At 38.4% G+C, this 24,055-nt stretch overlaps 1 protein-coding gene across 4 annotated transcripts in view; it reads left to right on the forward strand.

Annotated features, from left to right (window-relative positions):
- The window catches only part of RAPH1 (Ras association (RalGDS/AF-6) and pleckstrin homology domains 1), a 90,991-nt gene that overhangs the window by 42,806 nt on the left and 24,130 nt on the right, over positions 1-24,055 (forward strand). For 2 of the 4 annotated variants that reach the window (XM_061378637.1, XM_061378629.1), the window contains exons 5-6: positions 8,522-8,563; positions 16,501-16,575. The exons of 1 other annotated variant lie outside the window; for it this stretch is intronic. In XM_061378637.1, coding sequence (XP_061234621.1) covers positions 8,522-8,563; positions 16,501-16,575 — 117 coding nt within the window. The remainder of the gene's footprint in view (positions 1-8,521; positions 8,564-16,500; positions 16,576-24,055) is intronic. One more of the 4 variants, XM_061378647.1, reaches the window with a different exon arrangement.

Here is a 24,055-nt window from a genome sequence, read left to right on the forward strand (position 1 = left end):
CAGAAAAGGGGAAAAAATCACATTTTTTGATGTGATTTGACAAACCCTGTGGTGATGGTTTTGAAATTAACTTCACCTTATAAATGGACAAAAATCCAAGGATTCCCTGGTAGAATCACTGGATACAAAGAAAGGAGTTTGTTTGCTTTTTCATTCATTTAGTGCCTTAAAACCACTGTTCAGGGGTTTACTAATCTTCATGGCTAGGTTGTAAACTGAACCAGCTTTTCCTACTATGGCTAAATTTCATCCACCCACCCACACAGTTGACTCAGTGGTGCTGTTTCTAATAGAGGACATTCCTCTGAGGAAGTAGACTTTGAAGAGGACATAGTGCCCATGTATTAAAACCAAGATTTATTTTTTCTTTATGCAGAAAGTGGCTTTGGCCATAGCAGATCTGTTGTAAGATTTGTTATTCTCTCATAGTGCTTCAAGTTAACTCTTTTCTTTTGCCTGTCTTCCTTGAGACTGTAGTTAAACTGACCTTTAGAATTTTTCTTTGCTGCTATGGCTCTTGCAAAAAAGGTCAGTGATTTGGCAGCTTTGCCCTTTTGGCTGACCCTTTCTGTCCTCTCCAGGTAGTACAGGTACTTTAAAAAGTCATCCTTTCTTCTGCAGCTTAAAGGTATGCTCTTCCTCTTGTGATTTGCAGTAAAACAGTAAAATTGAAGACCGTTTTGATAGGGGGAAATGCTTGTCTGAAAAAGGATATTAAGCTTTGCAGTTATTAATTTCAGTATTCTATCTTAGAAAAACAATTCTGCTATGTATTTAAGAGCTTCCTGATCTGGAAATGTAAAGAAATTCTGTCAAAGAACTGCCTTGCAATTAAGTTATGCATAGTTTAGTATACCTTCTGAGTGATAATAATGACAAATGTCATGAAAAGAGGCTGAAATTCTATAGTTAGCCAAAATGGGAGGGTATGACTTCCCTTTCTTCTCATCCTTCCTTCCCTAAAGCTCTTATTTACATTGTCTCATCTGTTACCCTGCCCCAGCTTTGATACTTAGAGTAATTTAACACACCAAAACATACCACTTTTATTCCAGGGCTCATTCTGTGTTATTTAGGTGAATTGCAAAGGCTCAGAGGAGTCTAGTGTGTGCTGATGTTTAGTAGGATTGTAGCCAAGAACTGAGGCTGGAAGGGACAGCAGAAATGCATTCATTGGTAATGATGGATTATTCAAATCTTTTTGCCTGAGCAGTTGATAGGCACCTTAGTGTCATGGTCTTCCTCTTTCTCCTAGCGCTCTATACTGCAGGAACTTCTGGGACTGAAGATATATCAGCATCATGACAGATGGTAACACTCTGTTACCTGTAGTCTTATTGGCTTTGTAGTCTCAGGGTCTTGTCTTGGCGGTATTATGCACGGTCTTGTCTGCATTAAAGTTCTTCAGTCTCCTCTAAGCACTGCTGAATAAGAGAAGCTGTTCTCACCCCAGCCCCCTGTAATTTTTGCTGAAGTCAAATTTGTCTTTCACAGAAATACTTTCCAAATCCTTGCTTGAACAGTGTTCTTCCTTAAATTTGTAGGTTATGTTTTGCCTTCTGTGCTTGTAGTTGTGTAATGAGTGGCATACATTTAAATCTTGGTTTCTGCCTGTGGAATACTTTACTTGAATCTAGATTGAATGAGTGATGTAATAGCATGAGTTAAAGGTAGGGGAAGTGACAGCTATATGACTAATTTGTCCCGCCACCCACCCATCTTATTTTTTTCCTTCCTCCTTCGGTCCCTCTGCCACTGAGAATTTGTCTCTATTTTCAGTAAGCTTTTCTAGACCAACAGCAGAATAAAGTAGGGGAGAGAGAACAGTGAGCTGGGCTTATCATTCTCATGTTGCTGGTTATGTCTGACTAGTGAAAGGATCTATTTACGGACATTCACTGTTACTGTCCTGCATCTACTCACTGAAGAGGTTGCAGATAAGTTTGAAGTCTGCCATCTGCACAGTACAGCATCTCTTCCCTCCCAGTATGATGGAGTTCTTTGTAATCCAGTTTGCACAGCTGAGAGATTCTGATTTCCATATGAAGACAAAGCATAATTTAGCAGTTGGTAATGCCTCTTCCCCTCTTCCCTCCCTCTTGCCCAGCTTTTGCTTAAGTTCATTGTAGTTTTAGGCTGGATATATAAGAGATGAAAATCATGACAGGGGACTGCAAGTGCGTTAGAATGGCAGGTTCTTTGGTTACACTTGGCAGGGGAGGAGGTAGTATATAGTAAATGTTAACATTTCTTTGGGGGAAAACAAAGGAGCTTTGGAGGCATGACACAAAAACAGTTGTAATATAAGCTAAACACATACAGAGAAATATGTGTTGGGTAATATCTCCAGTGTGATAAAGTAGAAAACTTGAATGGGCATAAGGAAAGACAGTTTGTGTTTCATAGCAATTTTGCCTTGTTTCGTGTATGGACATGTTGTCACTAAAATAATACTTGCTGCGCAGTGGCATAACACAGAAGCTTTTCTACCCATTAACAATCATTGTAGGTCATGTTTCATCTGTGATTGCTAAACGTTACATTGTATGAAAATGCGGTTAGATTTCTCTATGCAGAGAAATCAACTTGTAATGTATATGTATGGTCTTTGGTAGGCAACAGTGTCTTAAAATAGAATTGGATTGCTGAACCTCACATAGTATTTGTAGGTGATTTAAAGGACAGTTGTAGGCTATTTTAGCTCTTGGAGGAATAGAGCGTTATTGGCTCTTGTATTTTGGGACCTTAAAGTTTGAGCAGTTTTCCTTATGTTCCATGCTTTGTGTGGTTAGCAGATGCAAAGGATGTTAGTCTCAGAGTTGGGACAGTAGCCACAGATATGCAATAAACAAGACATAACAGATGTTAGTTTTCTATTTCTTCTAAAGACTCTTAAAAAATTAATTTCACTTGCTGCCAGTTTTATTATACCCACAGTTTTGTACACGAAGTGTATTCTGGAGTGTTTCCAGTTATCCTTTTCCTAAGTTGAACACAGTCAATGGAAAGACTTAATTTGAAACAATTAGACAGTCTCTTCCTCTTTTTCTTTTTTTCTGATTATTAGTCACTAAATATTTTTAATAAGTCAGCAGTAAAGAAAAATTGTGCATATCTTGAAGCACTTTGGCTTTCAGTTTTCTTAGCATAAGAAATGTGAGCCATCCAGTTTTAAATGTAAAATGACTCTTCACTTGCCAGATTTTTGAAGGCTTTCAAAACATCCTCTGAGATAAATATATCAGTTTATAAAATATAAACAATACTTATGTATTTTGGTGATCAAATGTGCTTGGCATTTATCATGAAGTTTATGCATGACAGTAAAACAGTTTTCATCATGTGATGCACTAGAACCCAAAGATTACCAATACACTCTTTCCAGTGCTGGCAAAACTGACACTTAAATTTGTTTGTTCTTCCTCAACATTATACTTTTGGAATCTGCAAAAGAAATGATAGAATTGGAAGGGTGGATTTTTTTTTTGTTGTTTCTTTGTTTGTTTTTTTTTCATATGGTAAGAATTCTGAATTGGACTCCAAGAGAGACATTCTAGAAGTTTAAATCACTGCACATGCATTGCATAGTAGGTTTTAAAAATTGGTTTGTATAGATTTAAAATAAGTGAAAGGAAAATGAGAACCTAAACATTATCCATGTATTGGTAAATCTTGTTTCTCCAGTCAGCGTATCCAACTTATTTCATAGGCATGAATTTAAAATTTACCCTATGATTTTATTTATTTTTCACGTAAGAGGTCACTAAGTAAGGTACAGCAGGAACCATAAAACATGTAAGAATGTATTTATCTTCTGAGATTGCCTGTCAGCTTTTCCTCACACTGATGAATAAGCTCAAAAGTTTCCTCCCTTGAAGGAGCAAGAAAATGGAGAGTGTGATACACGTCTTATTTGACACAGCTGCCTGGCAAAGCTTGCTATCAACTCAAAAACCAAAAGTTATACTATATTTTGTTACCTTATGTATGAACACTAAAGGCATTGTCTGTATCTAAATGCAGTTCTTTCTGGCTGTTCTGTAGTGTTGGAGTCTTCTCCAGTAGACGAGCAGCTGAATGAGTCAAATTCTGCTATTCGAAATGTATTTATCTGCAGTTAAAATTGCTTCTTTCTTCTTCATTCCTGGTAGCCCCTTACATGTGGCAGTAGTGAGATGGTTGTCTCCAGCAAAGCCGTACTTTATCAGTTAGAGTTTGCCTGCGTTGTGCTGCCTTTATTGCATTGTGTTCCTTTAGAGATACAAACACTTGATGGTTTCTATTCTTTAGCTATTCTGACTTTTTAAGATGAAGGTGCACAGTTCAAGGTTCATCAGCCTTCCCTTTCCAGTTGCAATAAACTTTTGTCTACTACAAGAAAAGAATGTAAGTTGGTGGTAGTCAGCTGAACTGGTACCCTCTTAAAATTGTTAGACTTCTCTGTGTGTGTGTACATGTGCTGTTACGATTAGTAATGCTAACAGTAGAGCAGCTGCTGTTGCTGATGGAAGCTGTCTGAAGTCCAGTGACCTTTTTTATTGTTTTCAGCTTGCCCTCCGACCTCTTTGTATGCATTGATTAGAGAATTCACTCTCACAGACTTTGACAGTTGTAGAAGACAGTTTGAATTGGGTGCTGAGTATAAATAACAGTTTAAATCTTGCTTGTATTTAATAGGATTTATTGAGGAAAAAATATATCATTGATACAGACAAGCTAAGAAAATAGAATCATAGAATAGTTAGGGTTGGAAAGGACCTCAAGATCATCAAGTTCCAACCCCCCTGCCATGGGCAGGGACACCTCGCTCTAAACTATATCACTCAAGGCCTCGTCCAACCTGGCCTTGAACGCTGCCAGGGATGGAGCATTCACAACCTCCCTGGGCAACATGAAAGAGGCAAAATACCTTAGATCAATGACCAAGCAAATCTAGGCAGCATATGTCTTAGAAGAAGCAGTCTTGGACCAAGCCGTTAGGCCTGAGTTGAGAAATGAGAATTCTTGCCTTATGATGTTACCAAATTTTGTCAGAAGCACTGCAGAGAGTTGTATGCTTTGATTGCAGTTTCCAGTGAAGATACTACTCTACAAGTTGTGATTGATTAATGGAGCTTCTAACACAGCTGATTCCTTTGTAGATAGACCAGTCAACTTAAACCCAAGACAAATAAATTCCTTTTTTGGTGTCATTTAATTAGACTAGGGAAGAGAAATATTACATCTGTAGGAAATAAGCAACAGTTCACGTGTTTGTCCTTACTTCAGGTTGCCAAAAATGTAATTTGTAACAGATGACAAATTAAGAACACAGCAGCTGATTATGGAACATTAAACTCTTAAGAGGAGAAAAGAATTTACGCAGCTTTCTTCAGTTGCATACGCTTCTAACTTAGAGGATGAGAACTTGGGTTTATCAGGCTTCTGAAGGATTTTAGACCCAAAAAATGAGACTTTATGTTCTGGAGAAATAGTTGAGAGCTGTCCTTTTAGCTGTATCTGTTCTGTGCATGCTAGTTAGTGTTTAGTCTGTTACAGTATAATAAAACTTGTCTGCAGATACAAAGAGAAGTCTTCATTTTTAGTTAACCAAATTTACAGCCTTGATTACAGTTGCCTGTGTTTGACATTTAGTAGTCTCATGTCTGTAAAAGTTCAAGATTTTAGACCAGTCACATCAGAGGTTTGCTTTATGAATGCAAGCTTGATTTTTTTCATATGCCTTACCTGCTTTTAACCAAAAGGATAGGTTTGTGACTTCAACTCCCCAGCTCTGTCTATCCATTCTTTTCTGGTGGTTGATCTTTGGATCATTTGATGTCTACAGTAATTTTTTAGAACTGATTAACAGTTTAGAAGTCAACAGACATATAAACAAATGTTACTTAACACAGGTACTACTTGGTGTAACAGGCAGCAGCTTCAAACAAAACCAATTAAAGCTATGTGTACTTTTATTGCTTAGGTATCTTAGCTACTTTGATGTCTTGTTTTCTGTGCTGCAGGTAGAGCCCTTCACAGAATGAGGTATCTGATACTCTTTCTTTAACAGTTACACATGAAGTTTGGTGGAGTGGTTTTTTTTCCTTCTTTCAGTCTTGATACATCTCTTTGGATAGATCAGACAACAATTTTATGTGAAATTATGCTCCATTTTATTTAATTTTTCATTTTTTTGGGGGGGGGGGTGGAAATTCCACTGCTTCAAACCTCTTCCCTGTTCATGCTAATTTAGGTCCATGCTGGTGCTGAATTGGGCAGTCTAGCCCCATTTTATGTTGGCAGTAGTGTTTGTGCAGCCTGCCTAGTGATTTGGATTAGCTTGTGGTCTCCCTGAAAAATAATCCTTCTGAATTAGTTGTTTGCTGTTCCACTGGACTGCGTGGTCACTGCTGTCCACACAAAAAATACGAGAACACAAAGCTGGGGGAAGGTCAGGACTGCCTCTTTCTTATAGTAGCTTAGTCTTAAATCTCTTGAAACCAGTACCGAAACTAAACTTGAACTGAAATGGTCTCTAGCTTTTGCAATGCTTTCTGTCCTGCTGCGTCTCAAGACTTGTGTTCAGCAGAGAAGCATCATCACAACTTGACCTAGCAAGTGCATGGACTTGAACAGTGGACTAGAGAATAGTGCACGTCATGCACACAGTGCATTAGTTCCTTAATCTGAAGCATCCACAGACATGTTTCTTAAACTGCAGTGAATTTCAATAGGTTTAGACTGTAGCTGTCAGAACTGGCATGAAGTTTTAAATGTCCCTAGAAGTTAAGAAATAATTCCTGTAAAAATGCATTTATTTTTTCTTTATCATGATTGCTTGGGGAATTTGTTAGGTGTTTTTAAGTTGCAAGTTTGAACACTTAGTATTAGGAAATTCCAGTTGCCTGCAGAGTTGCACGGGTTCTAGGAAGAGGGTTGGCCACTTGGGAACATAGAGTAATAGCTCCAGATCCTCACTTCCCATGTCTGGCTCCAATATGCTCTGCAGCAGCCAAGCATTGCAGCTTCAAGAAGGCTGCTGTAATGTCCCAACATGGACCCAAACACTCTCAAACTTACCCAGTCTTTTTGTTCAAGGTTAGTTGTGTGCAGTCCATTTGAAGAGCTTTGTGAGACAATGCAGCACTGAGTTTTTGCAATTGTAATGCTCCAGTCCTCACTGAGACTTTATGGACTACAGTTTTAATTCTAAAGGCTTATGCTCAAACAAATTCGGGTAACTCCCCATGGGAGAGTGCAAAGCAAGTCCACTGCCCCTGCCGGTAGTCTATTTAATGGTCAGAAATGCAGAGGTTTTTAAAAATGTGTACATTTTAAAGGAGATACACCTTCCTTTCCTCTCTTGGAAATACTTTGTCTAATGTAACTGACTAGTAATAATCCTATAACAGTAACCCGTCATGGAAAATTTCTGTCTTATAAAAATTTTGCTAAATTGTAACTAAGCAGCTGAAAACACATCTTGTATGTGGAAGTATTGGGCAGCTCCATTATGTAATGCTGCTGCTTCAGTTTCTAAGTGTCTGTTTTCTTTTTTGAGGTTTTTATAAGAATAAACAGTAACCTGTTTTCCATCTGTCAAACTTTAACTGTGTAACTCAGTTACGCAAATTAACAGGCCTGAAACAAATACTTGTGTACCTTTGAAGGAAAAGGAGCAAACATTGGATGATACACTAGAAATCTTGGGTACTTTGCTTTTTAGTAGCATAATATTCAATTTTGGATCCCTTAACTTTATACTAGGAAAGTTGTCACTACCATGGGCGTTTTGTCCTGAGCCACAAATGTGGGGTTTTTCTTTTTTGCTTTATGGGTTTTGTTGTTGTGTCCCACCCCTTTCCTTACTGAAGATTATGGAAATACAGAAATACTTCATTTCTTTTTAAATGGAGTATTGGAGTACTCAGAGATCGAAAACAGTATGACAAACTGGAAATAAGATGAATCTCTCCTAAATGGACATTTTTCTTGTATGTACTTCATAATTGCCACCAGAGTATATTATGTATGGAAGAATTGACATGGGAAGCAAATAAGCTTGTGTGAAGTGACAATATGTTTTTTCTGTTTGTAGTGTTTAGAGAACTTAACTCTCGCTTGTTGGCTTAGTGAGCAAGTGATACTGTGCAAAGAAAATGTTACCTGGGTTCATTTTCTGATTTGTTTCAACTGCTTTTGTCTGGGGTTATTGACTGTTTCCCGTCTTACTGTGGTTGAAAACATACTTGTAACCTATCTCCTCCCTTCCCGTAGAAGAAAGCCTGAATATCTTCTTGTCTTCAAGTCACTGATCATTTGTCTGTGAGAAATTCTGGATGGGGGTCACTATAACTTCTTAATCTAGTTTTGTTGCCTTTTCTTAATAGTCATCACTGCTTCTTTTTTCCCTCTTCTCAGTGGTAATAAAGCCTTTCTCTCTCCTCTGTCCCTTTCCTCTCTTCCCCTTTTGCACCCTTCCCCTCCAATTTTCCTACATTTTTACTGTTTCTGTGGAACTTTCCATCAATCATCCAAGCATCCCATAAACTTTCCAGAAGAGGAAGCTGAATTGACTCCTGTAAGTTGTTACAACATGTTTATATGGCTTCTGTTAATGTCAATAGCTGTGTCAGTGTGTCTGCAACAAAAAATCACATTAATTTGTTAGTATCCCAACAGCCCAGTGAGGTAACCATGTATATAATTAAAGTTAAACTTCTATTCTTAAGTTGATCATTGACTATCAGTTGGGCAAGACTACTTAAATACACTTTTTTTTATGAAGCGTGATTGCTTTTGGTTGTCGTAGTACCATAGCGAATCTGTGAGTCTGTTCTTAGATTGGAAAAGACCTTTAAGATTGGGTCTAACTGTTAACCTAGCACTGCCAAGTCCATCACTAAACCACATCCCCAAGTGGTACCTCCACATGTAATTTAAATACCTTCAGGGATGGTGACTTCTCTAGGTGCCCTGTTCCAGTGCCTGAAAGCCCTTTCAGTAAAGAAATTTTTCCTAATATCCAGTCTAAACCTCTACTGGCATAACTTGAGGCCATTTCCTCTTATCCTATCACTTCTTACTTGGGAGAAGAGAGGGACACCCATCTCACTGCAGCCTCCTTTCAGGTAGTTGTAGAGAGTGATGAGGTCACCCCCGAGCCTCCTTTTCTTCAGACAAAACAACCCCCATTGCAAAAGAAAGCAGAAAATTGATATTATTTTATTAGATGTTCATCACTTCATATTGCTTGCTTTTATATGTGCTATATGAATACATAATCTCAGAGTTACCAAAGAAAATTTCAGTACTCCTTTCCTGTTTTTGTCTCCCTTTGGAACAAAGTTACAAAGAAAAAATTATATTTTTTAATTCTCAAGGTGTCTTTTGAAAATAGTTCTAATTCTTTAAGATGGCGTCTAAAGAATTCAATGTACTGATATAGTTGAAATGAAAGTAGTTATCTTTTCAACAAAGTTTGCAAGCGTACAGCTCTCTATTGGACAGTGTTTCCTCAGTTTCCCTCATTTTAGTTTGATTCTTAGGGATAGTAGCAGGCTTTTAAAAAAAGATGTTTGTAGTGTTTCTCAGCTGTTTTTCATATTAAATCTAGACTAATGGTACAAGAGTGCCACCAGCTGGTTTAATTAGATGTGTGTATTAATGTTTAATCGTTGAGAGTTTTGCAAGAAATGTGGCAAGATATTTATGTATGCAAGTTCACAGTGTCTTGTCATTGTTTTTCAGGATAGTTTTTTTGATGAGCTGAGGTAAATTATTCTGTTGTACATACCTTGGGTAAATGATGTCTTTGAACCTACAGATAATATTAACTAAAAAGAAGGGGTTTTTTATGTAACATACTTAACATAGAACAATAAGAAGTAATACCTTCGAACATGGCCAGGTCATCTTCTTCTTACACTTCCCACCCAGTTTGTGTTCATTATTTGTAAATGGACAGTGAGTGCACCCTCAGCAAGTTTGCCGATGACACCAAGCTGTGTGGTTCGGTTGATACGCTGGAGGGAAGGAATGCCATCTAGAGGGACCTTGACACGCTTGTGAGGTGGGCTGATGCCAACCCCATGAAGTTCAACCATGCCAAGTGCAAGGTCCTCCACCTGGGTCGGAGCAATCCCAGGCACAGGTACAGGCTGGGCAGAGAAGAGATTCAGAGCAGCCCTGCAGAGGACTTGGGGGTGCTGGTCGATGAGAAAATGAACATGAGCCAGCTTCAGTGTGCGCTTGCAGCCCAGAAAGCCAACCGTATCCTGGGCTGCATCAAAAGGAGTGTGACCAGCAGGTCCAAGGAGGTGATCCTGCCCCTTTATTCTGCTCTCGTGAGACCTCACTTGGAGTATTGTGTGCAGTTCTGGTGTCCTCAACATAAAAAGGACATGGATCTGTTGGAACAAGTCCAGAGGAGGGCCATGAAGATGATCAGGGGACTGGAGCACCTCCCATATGAAGATTGACTGAGGAAGTTGGGGCTGTTCAGCCTGGAGAAGAGAAGGCTGCGTGGAGACCTCATAGCAGCCTTCCAGTATCTGAAGGGGGCCTATAGGGATGCTGGGGATGGACTCTTCATTAGGGACTGTAGTGGTAGGACAAGGGGTAAGGGGTTAAAACTTAAACAGGGGAAGTTTAGATTGGATATAAGGAGGAAATTCTTTCCTGTTAGGGTGGTGAGGCACTGGAATAGGTTGCCCAGGGAGGTTGTGAATGCTCCATCCCTGCCAGTGTTCAAGGCCAGGTTGGATGAGGCCTTGGGTGATATGGTTTAGAGCGAGGTGTCCCTGCCCGTGGCAGGGGGTTGGAACTTGATGCTCTTAAGGTCCTTTCCAACCCTAACTATTCTATGATTCTATGATTTGTCACCTTTAATATGGTATTGTAGTGTTTTAAACCCTGTATGTATATTGTGAGCCTTTACCTTAAAATTAGTCTCTTAGCAGTGACATTGAATCTTTTTAGACTTTTCTTACTTCTGTACTAATGGATAATCAGGTGTGTAACAAGAAAATGGATCGGTGTTCAATATGAACACATGCAATTGTCAAGGTTTTGAAAAAATGGTCAAATAGAATGGAAAAAATGAAGCAATGAGGTGATGCATATATAGCATTGTTAGCTGTGAACTGATGGTTTGCTACAGGTGCAAGATGGGTTGCACAGCCAACATTCTTCAGGACCTACCTAGGACTAGAACCTAGTTTATCATGTTTTCTAAAAGGATCTTCTTAAAGTGCGCCCAGCAGTTACTGTCTGCAAAAAATAACGCTGATGTGCCTAATAATTCAGTGTTAACTTAGAAATCGTTTCAGGTTCCTTTGGTTTTTTGAACCTGGCTTTCATCCTAAGGCCTCAGAACTTCAAGAATTAAAGCAGCCTACTGAACTTTTCATAAAGGATCTGACAATGATAATAGGGGAGAAAATCTTGAGCTTTTGAGGATTTCTTGCTTAGTATAGTGCAGACAATTATGTGCTTAAAATCTGAAAGGTATTTTCATTTTCCTGCTAGTCCATCTGTTTTGTCGTATTTAGTAACATGTTTCTTAGATGTAGGGTTGGTGATGGGTATAAAAATGTTTCAGCATTGACAAAACTTTCTGACATAAGCAGCTACTTTGTATTTAAGAGTATTGTTTGAGTTCTCTGAAAATGCTGTGAAATGCAATATTCAATATCTCGTCCATGAACTTGTATTTAGGCCTGAAGATAAGAGATGTTACATTCCTGTCTTCAAAGAAAGGATATAGGAAATCTTTGAAGTCCAAAATGTAATTTGGAACAAGATTATATTCCATGATTTCATAAAAATTAAACCTAGTGTCTTTGCTGAATGAACTACATGAAAACTGTTTAAATTTTTTTGACCTCACGTCATCTAGGACTTTTGAATGCTAATTTTTCTCAAATCTAGTTTTTGGCATTGTCATTATCTGTACCAGCTGAAGTTTATTATGGAGGCGTTAGTAGACTTATTTGTATGCTTTTTTGTTCTGATACTTTGATAATTGTATCCCATTTTTTAATGTAAAAATGTTTATGTACTGTCTGCTGTTGTGCACAGCCCTTTTGTCATCCCTTGAGAAAGGTATACATTTTATTTTATAGAACATTAATGTTGTGATCAGCATATCTCTACTAGTATTTTGAGGATTTTTAATTATTGTTTTTAATATCAATAGTTTTCAGTGTGACTTGGAATAATTGCTGCTGGGAGTTAAGGTAGAAAATAGTCCAAACCAGTCATCATTGCAATGTCTGCTTATAGTTCTTGTACAAAATGAGTTAAAAACATTGTTTTCCTATGTTTTGATAATTTTCTCTATTTTTTTTCTCTATCCAGCTCTTTTGAACTAAACTGAGTATCTGAAACTTAGTTCAAAGCCTGTTCTGTTCAAAGACAGTTCAAAGGAAACACTAAAACATAATTAAATAGCTTTTTATGTATAAAAATTGTCCTTTAAAAGAAGTTATTCTGGAACAGAAAGAAGTCACAAGCATGTTCAATAGCTGATGATAGGCTTCATATTTGCTTTTTTTAGGGAAGGAAGTATATCTCCTGAAGATTATAATGAAGAAGAGATAGTGAGGTCCAGTTTCCAGCAGAGCTACTGTTAGTGTCTGTCCAGGGTTACTGGTATAAAGTTTTGCAGCACAGTTTATACTGAACGATCCTTCACAATTTCTGAGGAAATGCAAATTACGTGATTTGATGTGACAAGGAGGAAAAAAAATTGTCCTGTAGACCAAAAATACAACTTTAGAATCCTTCTTGTAGAAGTAAAGGATTACAGCTAGCTTTGGACTGTGCCCATGTTATATACTGTCTGTGTCTGCACCCTTAGTTAAGTGCAAGCCTAGAAATAAGTGATCTTTTAAAGAAGTGGGTAAATGAATAAGGCATCACATTATTGTCTTTGTGTATAGTCATGTAGAATAAGCTACACTGAGTACTTCAGTGAATGCAGCAATTAGTCTTCCAACAGTGTTACAACTGAGCTCTTACAGAGCTTCATGCTTAGTGCAAAGAACTGCACGTTTTCACCTTCTCTGAAGCTTTTGTCATATTTTGATACTTCTGTGATGTTTCAAACCTTCCAAGGATATTTTAATATTCCAGTTGCAAGACAATTAAAAAAAATAAACTGAAAATGAGAAATGATGGCCTTGTACTGTGTAAGCAGTAAGCTTACTGCAACAGGGTAGAACCAGTGCCTGGTGTTGGGGGCTTGTAGAGATCAGGGCATACTACTCTGTGTAATTGGAATTGGTTTTATATCATGAATGAACCTAAAACAGTGCACTGGAGAAGAGATTTCTTTGTTGCCAAGGCATGAGTTCTTGTGATGGGAGCAGATGTAAGGCAAGCAAATGCTTTTCATACTGGAAGACTAGAAATGTCTATGTAGGGCTAAAACTGTTTTGGTTTCCTAATTTCTTTGATATTATTTTGAGTCTGGGAAATAACTTAAGGAAGCAAAGTAGGTTAAATTAACCTACTTTGCTTTGGAAGGATAAGGCATTTATACTGTCAGAGCTTTGATACATGTTTGAAGTCCAGAAGTAGAGAGGAAAAGTGGTCTGTTTAGATCCTCTGTGTGGTCCAATGTGATTGTACAGTCTTAAGAAAAAATAACAAAATATTTATCTTTTCCTAAACAATGGAGTATTCCTAGGAGACTGTACTAAAAAGCAGCATCTGTCCACCTCAAAGCTTGATGTTTGAGCTGAAGTCTTCCTTTGAAATAGATTAAATGCTTTCAGACTGTGAATTGTGAGAGAGTAACACATTTTTGCTCTGAAATGAAGCCTAATTTTTTCTTTCTCTAATGGTTTGTGCAGGTCTAATATTAAAAAAAAAAAAAAAGTTATGTGCACATAGTTGTTGCTTAGCCAACCTATAATTCCTAGAACTTGGCCTTTCCCGTTTCTCTGCTACTTCTGCTCATTCTAACTTTCGGATATCTGCAGTACTGCAGAATGGGTTATGCAGTAGGAAGGAGCCGTGCACTAAAAGTGCCTGGCAAACAAGTGTTGCCTTCCTGTTTGTAGACATATTTCCAGCTCAAATTCACATAGGTAGGTGTTTCACGTTTTACTAGCCAACTCCTTTTCCTATGAAATACCTATTAAATTCTTGATTTCCAGATTAGCTTTCCTGTGATTATCTACTTTTATATTTTGCTGCAAGTCTGGAAAACAGTATTGGCAAAGTCCCCAGTGGTTATTATTTTGTAAGGACTGTATGGCATTCCCATTTCTGGATAGAATTAAAGTTCCTTAGTGGAGGTGCAAGATGGCAATAGCCGAAATAACCAATGGTAGGTGGTAGAAGGTTAAACTACCTGCGTTGAGCTGCTCTGTAGAAGAAATGTTCTCCAGCAAGTAGTATTTAAGGAGAAAAGGAGAAAATCAGTATCCCCTCTGTATCCTGACATTATTGTTGACTGATGGAGCACTAAGGGGAGAAAGTGGCTAAACCCTAAGGAAGAGGTTACAAATGTACATTGTAATGTTCTTTCTACTGCAGTGCTCCATTCACCAAAAAAAAAAGTGATCCATATTAGTTGAAGTCCAAGCTGTCTGACAAGAACTCTATTAAGAAGCTCTTTAAAAAAAATTGCTTGAACTTATCTTTGGAATTTTTACTTTTTTTTTTTTTTTAGCTTTGGACAGAGCCAACCAATTTATTCCAGAAGTCCAGTAGTAATATGTTGTAATGAGACCATTCTAGACTGATTTTGTGGAAGTTAGAGCTTCTGTTTAGGAAAGGAAACCACTCAGAGTAAAAACACATAGAACAGAAATCATAAAAAAGTGATCAGTCTGCCCTCAAGTTAACCTAAGATGTATTATTCACCAGCAATGTAAGCATCACCTCAGGCTTGCTCAGGCTGAGTAAATGAGCTGTTGTTTACATGATAGCCACTCTTAAGTGTCATTGAAGTTACTGGAAGTCCTGTCTAGATAGAAAAAGCAGAATGTATTAGTTCATCAGTCCTTAATGGTATGGTTATATATGGTAGGAAGTTTAATCTGAGAATTCTGTATTACTGTAAACAATGCATGAGGTCTTTTAATTGTACCAGGTCCTGCATCACAAAGCTCTCATTGCTGTGTGCTTGAGGTGTTACTAGGCAGCACTACTGTGCTTCTAAAACATACCATGTAGACATAGATGGTAATTAATCTGCAGGCAGCAAAATCTGTGTTCAGTCTGTAGCATAACCTGTGTCTATGCTAGTGGCTAAGTAGCAGATGGAGCTTGAGTAGAGTCTTAGGTTTTACTTCAGATGCTGTGCAGAATTTTTTTGAGGTGTAACGTTTAAAGCCTTCTAGAGATCTGTAGTTACTCATCCCAGCATGTGGCAGTCACACCAAGTATATTCCCTCTGCACGAACTGTATTCACCAAACTATTTGATACTGCCTTGCATGAAGTCGTAGGCATGGTCCCGTTATTTTTTTCAGGAGACTGTACCTTATTGTGGCTCTGAAGAAGAAATGGGGATTCTGTGCTGCTAATTGTAGGCTGCTCACTTGTTATGCTTGTTTTATATAGCATTGGGCCAGTTGACAGAAGTAAGGCTGACACAGATACAGCAACATTGGACCAAATTTGCAGTACAGGGATGGTACACAGGAGACACACTTAATGCTCCTGTTAAGTGCCGCAGTATTATAGCCTAATTTCCTCAGCAGACTTGTGACTATGTGGTTCTGCAAATGTGGAATGATGGTTTTGTTGCTTTTCTGTAGCAGATCCTGGAGAAAATGATTGCTGTTAACTGTCATTAAATGATTTTTGCCTTTTGAGAAGTCCTTCTCTACTGGTTGCTACTGCTTTTGCTTCCCCTTTCTAAACAGATTAAAATATATTTTGTGCTAATTTCTCTTCCAAGAGAAATACAGGTATTTGTTCCCAACTTCTTGGATTACATAATCTGGACTGTACAAAAGAAGGGAGACTTAAGTCCTTTAAAAAAAATTTATGTCAGATTTGGATTATTATTACGGTAACGTCTGGCTTTTTTTTTTTTTTTTCTTCAACTAAGGAAACAGCAACCACTGTAGAAAGTGAAACCAGTTCTTTCTCTCCAGGATAACCAGTTTTTAGTGGCTTTATGTTTGTGTAACACAAGTAGAATGTTCTGTTTTAGAACACTGGACAGGATTTTGAAAAGCATTGCAAGTGCATGTTTCCTTAAGTGTTCTAAATGTCTTTAAAAACGAGTTGTCTCTTGCAGAAAAGAAACCAGTAGCAGGTAAGCAAAAGTTTTCTTCATTCTATTGTGTGACCTTTTCTACAGGGGAAAATTAAAATAGTGCATTTATACTAGTGTTTTAGGCTTGTAATATTTGGGAATGTTCACATTTTTATGGGAGGGGGATAAAGTGGTGGCGTAGGGTTTTTTCTTTAAACTCTATCTTCTGTAATCAAGGCACTATGAAATTAGTATACTGACTTCTTTTGACTTATGTTCTTTTTCTTTCTGCACAAGCACTCCTATTTGGACAGGGAAACCTCCCTCCTTCTGAGAAACATTGCAGGAAAGCCTTCTCATTTGCTGACCAAGGTGATGCTTCTTCTTTCCACCTCTATGTGACTATTTCCATGTAGAAAGAATGCTTTCAGTGTGTGCTATGCTCCTCCCCCCCGCCCTTTCCAGGAACCTGTGCATTTTCTTACATGATTTTCCTGATTGTCCAAGGTGCTTTTAAAGGCTTAATTTTATTGTTTGTTTCTGCAGATTCATCAGTGTTCAAATCTTGGCAAATATTCAATGGCCACATCAGTAGATAAAATGCTTTAGCTTGAAAAGGAAGTGTGCTGAGCTAGAAGTTTTTATTCCTATTCCCATTCACCAGTTAAAAAAAAAGAAAGATGACAACTGTGGAAAATATGTGGGAGTATTCAGTATTGTTAAATGGCAGTAGTAGCCTTAAAATAAGTTCACTTGCTGTATTGAATATAAACTGTAGTAAATAATGGGATTTACTTCTTAATGTTTTGAATGCTGTCTTGATATCATGTGGGCAGAAAATGCTATGAAGGTAGTGGTCTAATTAATGAGGTATGTACAATTCTGATTATAAATTCATTTTCTTTACAGGAAGGAAATCTGTAGTGTACTAAGAGCACAAATTACTGTTCAGTTTAAGAATTACATTTTCAATATGTACTTCCTTCAGAAATTAGAAGGTAGAAGGGATGGAGCAAGCTATAAATCTTGCTGAAAAAGCAAGCTATGATGAAGAACATAGAGCTTCACATTGTTAAGAAACTCTGAATGTTTAGTAGCTGAAATGTCAGATATATCTGATGTTACTGCCTACTGCAGACCACTCCTTGGGTGATTCTTCTAAACTTAAAGACTAGAGGAGAAAGTGCAGGCAAGCCTAAAATGGCCTCAAAATAATAGGGATAATGTTTGCTGTTCATAAGTAGCCTGTATTTTCCAGTTAAAGTTCAGACCTAGTTTACTGCTCTTTCTTAAATATCTTAACATTCTTCTCAAAATACACAGCATGCATCTTAATAGCAAATTTTCATGCTGTGTTCTAGAGGAGCATAAAAAGTCAAACCCAAGGAATTCTCTGCTTTTGTGATTGTTTTGCTAAAAATTTAACTCCATGCCTCTTTTCCCCCATCCCCCATCAGTTTTTTGCCCTTGCATCCCCAACAAAGCAGAGTCACCAAACCAGCAGACCTTGCTTGATTGCAAATAGATTAACAGCAGCTGTGGCACAAACAAAAACCATAATTTTCTTTTATCTCCATGTGTTTCCATATTCTCCCTTCTGGTTATTTATATACAGGCTGAGTGTTGGTTACCATATGGAACTTCAATTAAAAATAAGAACGCATGGATTTAAGTCCATTGCATTGTATGACCATGGACTACTCATACCAGGGATTCTAATAGACTCCTGAATTTGGGATTTATAAATCTTTGGCTTGGCTTATTAGCCCCTTGAGTCAGGTGCTTTTGGTGAGCTTGCTAATGTTCTGAGGATAATGTTTGTTCTTAGTTCAGCTTAGGACTGTCTCAGTACCACTGTGCTCTCTACTTCTTACTGCTGAGTACACAGTCCTGGTGTGGGTATTTACTGGTTCTCTTCTGACCGGCACAGAGAAATATCTTTAGTAAAATGATGAAATGGAAGTCCACTTTACTGCTTAGATCTCTTTAGCTTGCTGTAACATTAGATATGCCCCATGTGAGAAAAGGAGTATCCAAAAACGGGGCTTTTTCTTGCAGTTGTAGCAAGGTGTTAGGTAAGTTAACTGTAGGATCATGTTGCAACTCTACGCTTGTGTGTCTGGTGTGTCAGCTCTTTCTTACTCTCTTACTGTTTCTTGTATTCTTCCCCTTCATTGATCTGTCTGCCTGTTATATTGAAACTGGAGACAATTTGGGGAAATGATAATACAGTTTTTGTCCTTTGGTATTATAACTAATTGTAAAAACTCTAGTCATGGACTGGATTCCTTTTGCGTTTCAGCCATGCACAAACACAGTTCCTGTTGCAGCATAGGGCAGATCTCAGCACAAAGAATGATCTCTTTGTTGTGATGCTCTCTTCATTTTTAGACATAATTATATGTGTTATTGATCACACAGCGTTCAGATCTTTTACTGAAAACAAAAAAGTGAAGCCATATCAGTAAAGTAAGTTATTAAGTACTGAAAATAAGGCAATGTATCTTTAATGTCAGAATGTCAAATCTGCAAGCCTGTTTCCCTGTAGGTCTGGAATTAAGCCATCAAATGAACTCCAAAAATTAAGCTTGTGGCTGTGAAATGTGGAACACATGCACATAATTTTTGGGAATTACTCAGGGCTCAAATATATTCTAATTTAGGACATGAAAATAAGAAATAAAAATGTAACATGCTGTATTTTGAAGTTACCATTTCTTCTACCATTCTGATGCATGTGAAGCTGAACCTACATTCAGGATGCCAGATGCTGGTAATTTAATGATGTAATGCTTCAGACATGCCTCTCAGCATCTGGAGAAAAAGAACCGTTTTATGCCTTCTCTTCTCAAATATCTGGTATTTCTTTCTTCGTTTCTTGTCTACCTGAAAGGCAAATATTCTTCTTATGAATGATGATTCTCCCTGTTTGTAGATTTTGGTTACTACACACTGTAATCCCTTCAGACCTTTGCATAAATCGGTTGAGAAGTTGGCTTCATGTATCTTAGGTCAGTCAGATTCAGATTTTCTCATTCTTGAATGAAGCATCTATTTGAATTATCTTTTTAAATACAGTTTCAAAATACAGCAGTTGATTTCTAACCTGCACAGCATATAAGCATGATCTGAAAACTCTAGTCTCCTACAGTCAGTGGAAACCACAAAAAAGATGTAGGTGGTTAGTACTAGGACTTTTTGCAATGCTGAAAATGATGATATGAAATTTTTATTCAACAAGCTGCTTTGTACTAATCTGCTGTGATTATTGTGATGTTCCCGTGTAGTTTTAATGTCACCTTTGTCTTGGAATGAATTATAATAACATATTGTGGTTGTGTTGTTAGGCAAACAGCCTATGTTCTCAAATCTGTGTTTCTACTCTGTTGGGCTTATTGGTCGAGCTTTCTGTCCAACTAAAACTTATCAGTGAGTCCTAGTGCCTTGTCTGTTGCACTGTAGTCGTTGTTTGACTCAAACTTCTTTACTATGGTTTCTAAGGCCTATTCTCCCTCCCAGCTTGTGGATTTGGTGTTTTGGGTTGTAATTTTTTTGTGTGTGTATTTTGGGGTTTTGTATGTATGTGTGTGTTGTTTTTTGGGGGGGTTCTCCTCCCCCACCTCCTTTGTTGCTTTTTCCTGGTCCCAGATCTAGTACCTCTTTTATAACTATTTGTCTTACGTAGCCCCACTGAGAAGCCTGGCCTAGAGCTGTTACAAGGCAAGTCCTATTTAGAGGCAAGCAGGAAGATAATCTAGCACAGATGGGGGATTCAAGGATAAAGAGCTAGTAAAATTCTTTGCAAATGCATTTTGGTGGGTTTTTTTTTTTATCATCGCTACTAGCTTTGTCACATGTAGCTGGAGTAAATTTTCAGCGGGACAGCAGAATGTATGTCCCTGTTGAGTAAGATTCTGTTCTGCCACACCTGGAAGCATACATTCAGAATGGTACAATGTCTAGGCTGTTAACCATTGGTGCACCCCAGAGGTCAGTACTGAGTCCAGTGCTTTTCAACATCTTCATTAAGAATCATAGAATCATAGAATGGTTTGGGTTGGAAGGGACCTTAAACATCATCTAGTTCCAAACATCCTGCCATGATCAGGGACACCTACTAGACCAGATTGCACCAAGCCACTATCCAGCCTGGCCTTAAACACTTCCAGGGATGGGGTAGCTGCAGCTTCTCTGGGCAACCTGTTCCAGTGCCTCACTACCCTCATGGTGAAGAACTTCCTAATATCTAATTATCACAGTATCACAGTATGTTAGAGATTGGAAGGGACCTCAAAAGATCATCTAGTCCAATCCCCCTGCCGGAGCAGGAACACCTAGATAAGGTTACACAGGAACGTGTCCAGGCGGGTTTTGAATGTCTCCAAAGAAGGAGATTCCACAACCTCCCTGGGCAGCCTGTTCCAGTGTTCTGTCACCCTCACTGAGAAGAAGTTTCTTCTCAAGTTTAAGTGGAACCTCTTGTGTTCCAGTTTGTACCCATTGCCCCTTGTCCTTTCATTGTTTGCCACTGAGAAGAGCCTGGCTCCATCCTCGTGACACTCCCCCTTTATATATTTATATACACTAATAAGGTCACCCCTCAGTCTCCTCTTCTCCAAACTATAGAGACCCAGCTCCCTCAGTCTTTCCTCATAAGGGAGATGCTCCACTCCCTTAATCATCTTAGTTGCCCTGCGCTGGACTCTCTCCAGCAGGTCCCTGTCCTTAAACTGAGGGGCCCAGAACTGGACACAATATTCCAGATGAGGTCTCACCAGGGCTGAGTAGAGGGGAAGGAGAACCTCTCTCGACCTACTAACCACCCCCCTTTTAATACAACCCAGGATGCCATTGGCCTTCTTGGCCACAAGGGCACAGTGTCGGCTCATGGTCACCCTGTCGTCCACCAGGACCCCCAGGTCCCTCTCCCCTACACTGATCTCTAACAGGTCGTTTCCCAATCTATACTGGAACCTGGGGTTGTTCCTGCTACTCTCTTGCAGTTGAAAGCCATTACTCCTTGTCCTATCACTACATGTCCTCATAAAATGTTTACAGCTTTCCTGAAAGCCTTCTCTAGGTACTGAAAGGCTGCTGTCAGGTCTCCCCTGAGCCTTCTCCAGGCTGAGCAACCCCAACTCTTTCAGCCTGTCTTCACAGAAGAGGTGTTCCAGCCCTCATCTTCACGGTCCTTGTCCAGGGTGGGGGGTAGGGGGGAGAGAGATCCTTATGTAAAAACTTGTGATGAGGGCCAGTGTATCTTACATTTGGAATGTGACTGCTCCTTTGCAGCTTCCCTTCAGAAGCCATCTGCTGTGTTGGAGCTAGGCTTCCAGTAGCAAAAAGGTTGTGAAGCAAGACATGGCACTACCTCAGTGTAGTGTCATTGTGGTAGTTAAAAACTTCAGATGGCTTAATTCTCAGACATGACCACCAAAACAATACTACTGCTTTACCTTCATTACTGTATTTATTAACATAGTACAATATGGTGCCAATAAGTCAGCAATGTGCCAGAGGTATAGCGAGCTCTGTATCTTAAACTGACAAGGAAGGAGGAAAGCTGGGATGAGTCAACATTAGGGAGGATGGATCCCTTACCAGAAAAATGTTTTCTGTACACTCACATTTAGTGAGCTTTGAAAAAGTAAGGTCTTGTTTCCCTTTCTTCTTTACTCAGATACAGATTCTGGTTTATTTCGATAAGATACACAATAAAACATCATGTATTGACAATGGTCATGAACTACTATTGTAAACACAAGTTTGTAGTTTGTAAATAGGCTGTGCCACCAATGCCACACATTGTTTTTTAGTGTAGCGGTGTTCTACCTGTCCTAATGAGTTTATCAAGAAATACAGACTGCTGTTAGTATTCACTCATTTGGCTTTCCCCTTCCAGTGCTGCTCACATACACACTTGTTTGAGTATTCCTTTTTTTTTTTCCTAAATGAAAATTACAAGCAGAAAATACTTCATTATTGTGACTTATGTACTGACTGATACACATTAAACATGGGGTTAACAAAGATATCTTGAAGCTTGGGGGGATTAGATACAAATTGAGATGTCAGTATGGTGTTTGCGGGCAACATGAACCTCTGTTTAAGTAAAAACTCTGCAGAAAGGAGTTTCCTTTGCAAAACAGGTGATTGACTTTCTACTGAGGCTAGACTGTAGGTGGGAAAATAAAAACTGGATAGCTGCTTCTAGTCCTTCAGAAGTCAATGCTACTTACATATTTTATTATCTTGTTATCTGTGTTCCAAGAAAGACTTCAGAGAAAATTTTCAAGTATTATACATGAAAGAAAATTCTTTTATGCATCTTGTGATCTGTGTTACCCTGCTAAATTAAGTGAAATGTGGAGTTTGGAGCTTACCACTTACCATTGAATTACTAGCTTTCCTAAATGCTGTAACCTTTCTTAAGAAGTTTTTCCTCCCCTTTTTTTACATTGTGCTTGTGATCTCTGTAAAAGGGATCAATTAATGACACTTTGAAAATGTACAATGAAATGAAAAATAGAACCTCAACCTAGGGTTATGGGGTGTAAAGCCTTTGAGCAAGGTCAGCTCTGTCATAGAATGCATCTTGCATGTTTAAGGTTAAAACAACTGGAGTATCTTACAACTGCACATTTAACTGGAAACTGGAGAGAAATTAAGGAAATCTCAACTTTAGACTTTTTGGGGGATTATTCTTGCTAATAGTCCAGTATTACTGAAAACTGACTTCTGGTACTAAAAACAACCAACCAGAGATAAAGTCATTAATATGACTGTTGTATTGCAGAGCTGCGCTTCTTAAATTTTAGGTCATAGTATGTTAGGCTATTTTGGATGAACAAGTTCTTAACATAAGTATATTGCCAAGCATTGTTTAAATTGGGTGTTTTGATTTCCATAACCAAAAATAATCTGAGTTCAAGACTTTATAAGTGTAACAATACTTCTGAAGTAGTTCCATTTAAGTGAGGAATTTATGTTGCAATTTTACACTGATGTGTGTTGCTGCTAAAAGAGAATATCCTTCTCCTGTTCGAGGTAGAAATGCCACTCCTTTATGTTTTCTGGTTTTAAACAGTGTGTACAATGTACGTATCTTCTTTATGCTTTCCATAGCATGTATGTGACCATAAAGGCAATGGAGTGGATTCTGCTGAATCTTTCTGCTTTGTTAATTTTCAACCAGTTCAGCTCCCTAACTGAACCGTCTGGCAGCAGCAGCACTATGACTGCTATAACTGAGAAGTAACACTTAACAAGGGAGGCATGTGCATCAGTGTTAGATGTGATTGGACTGCATGTCCTAGCATTGTTAGTTTATGGCACAGCATAATTTACAGTTGCAGTCAAGTATTTTTGCCACATGCCATGTTTCCTTGTGTGCAATTAAAAATGTTAGCTTAGTGCAAGCTGATGGGTTGCACGTGCTTCGTCCCATTAAGTTGTCTTGGTTCTGCATAGGGGGACGAAAAGGCCTGTGTTTGTGTCTGAAAGCAGTGGCTTTGATGGAGGGGGGGATGTAGATGGCTGTTTGTTTTGGGCCCTTAGGAGAGAAATCGAAGAAATTTTTGTGAGTTTTGAAGAATTCTCAAGTTATAAAATTAAGTAGGTAGTTCTTCCTTCTGCTCCAGTGAAACATTGTTCCATCAGCACTGATGCAGCAGTGGCCTCAGCACAAATGATAAAGAAAAACTTGGGTAACCTAAAATTCTTAACTACTGCGTGCTTTCAGAAATTTCTAATTCTTTCTTCCTTTTTTCTGCATTTCCAGTAAACAGATTCAGGCCTCTTTTATATAATTTATTTCTGGTTGAAACCAGTATTTATTTCTATAATCATACTC

The sequence above is a fragment of the Neopsephotus bourkii genome, unplaced genomic scaffold (genome assembly GCF_033783945.1).
Source record: "Neopsephotus bourkii isolate Nb327-2 ecotype Australia unplaced genomic scaffold, CSIRO-AGI_Nbou_v1 NB_196, whole genome shotgun sequence".
Taxonomy (NCBI): Eukaryota; Metazoa; Chordata; class Aves; order Psittaciformes; family Psittacidae; genus Neopsephotus; species Neopsephotus bourkii.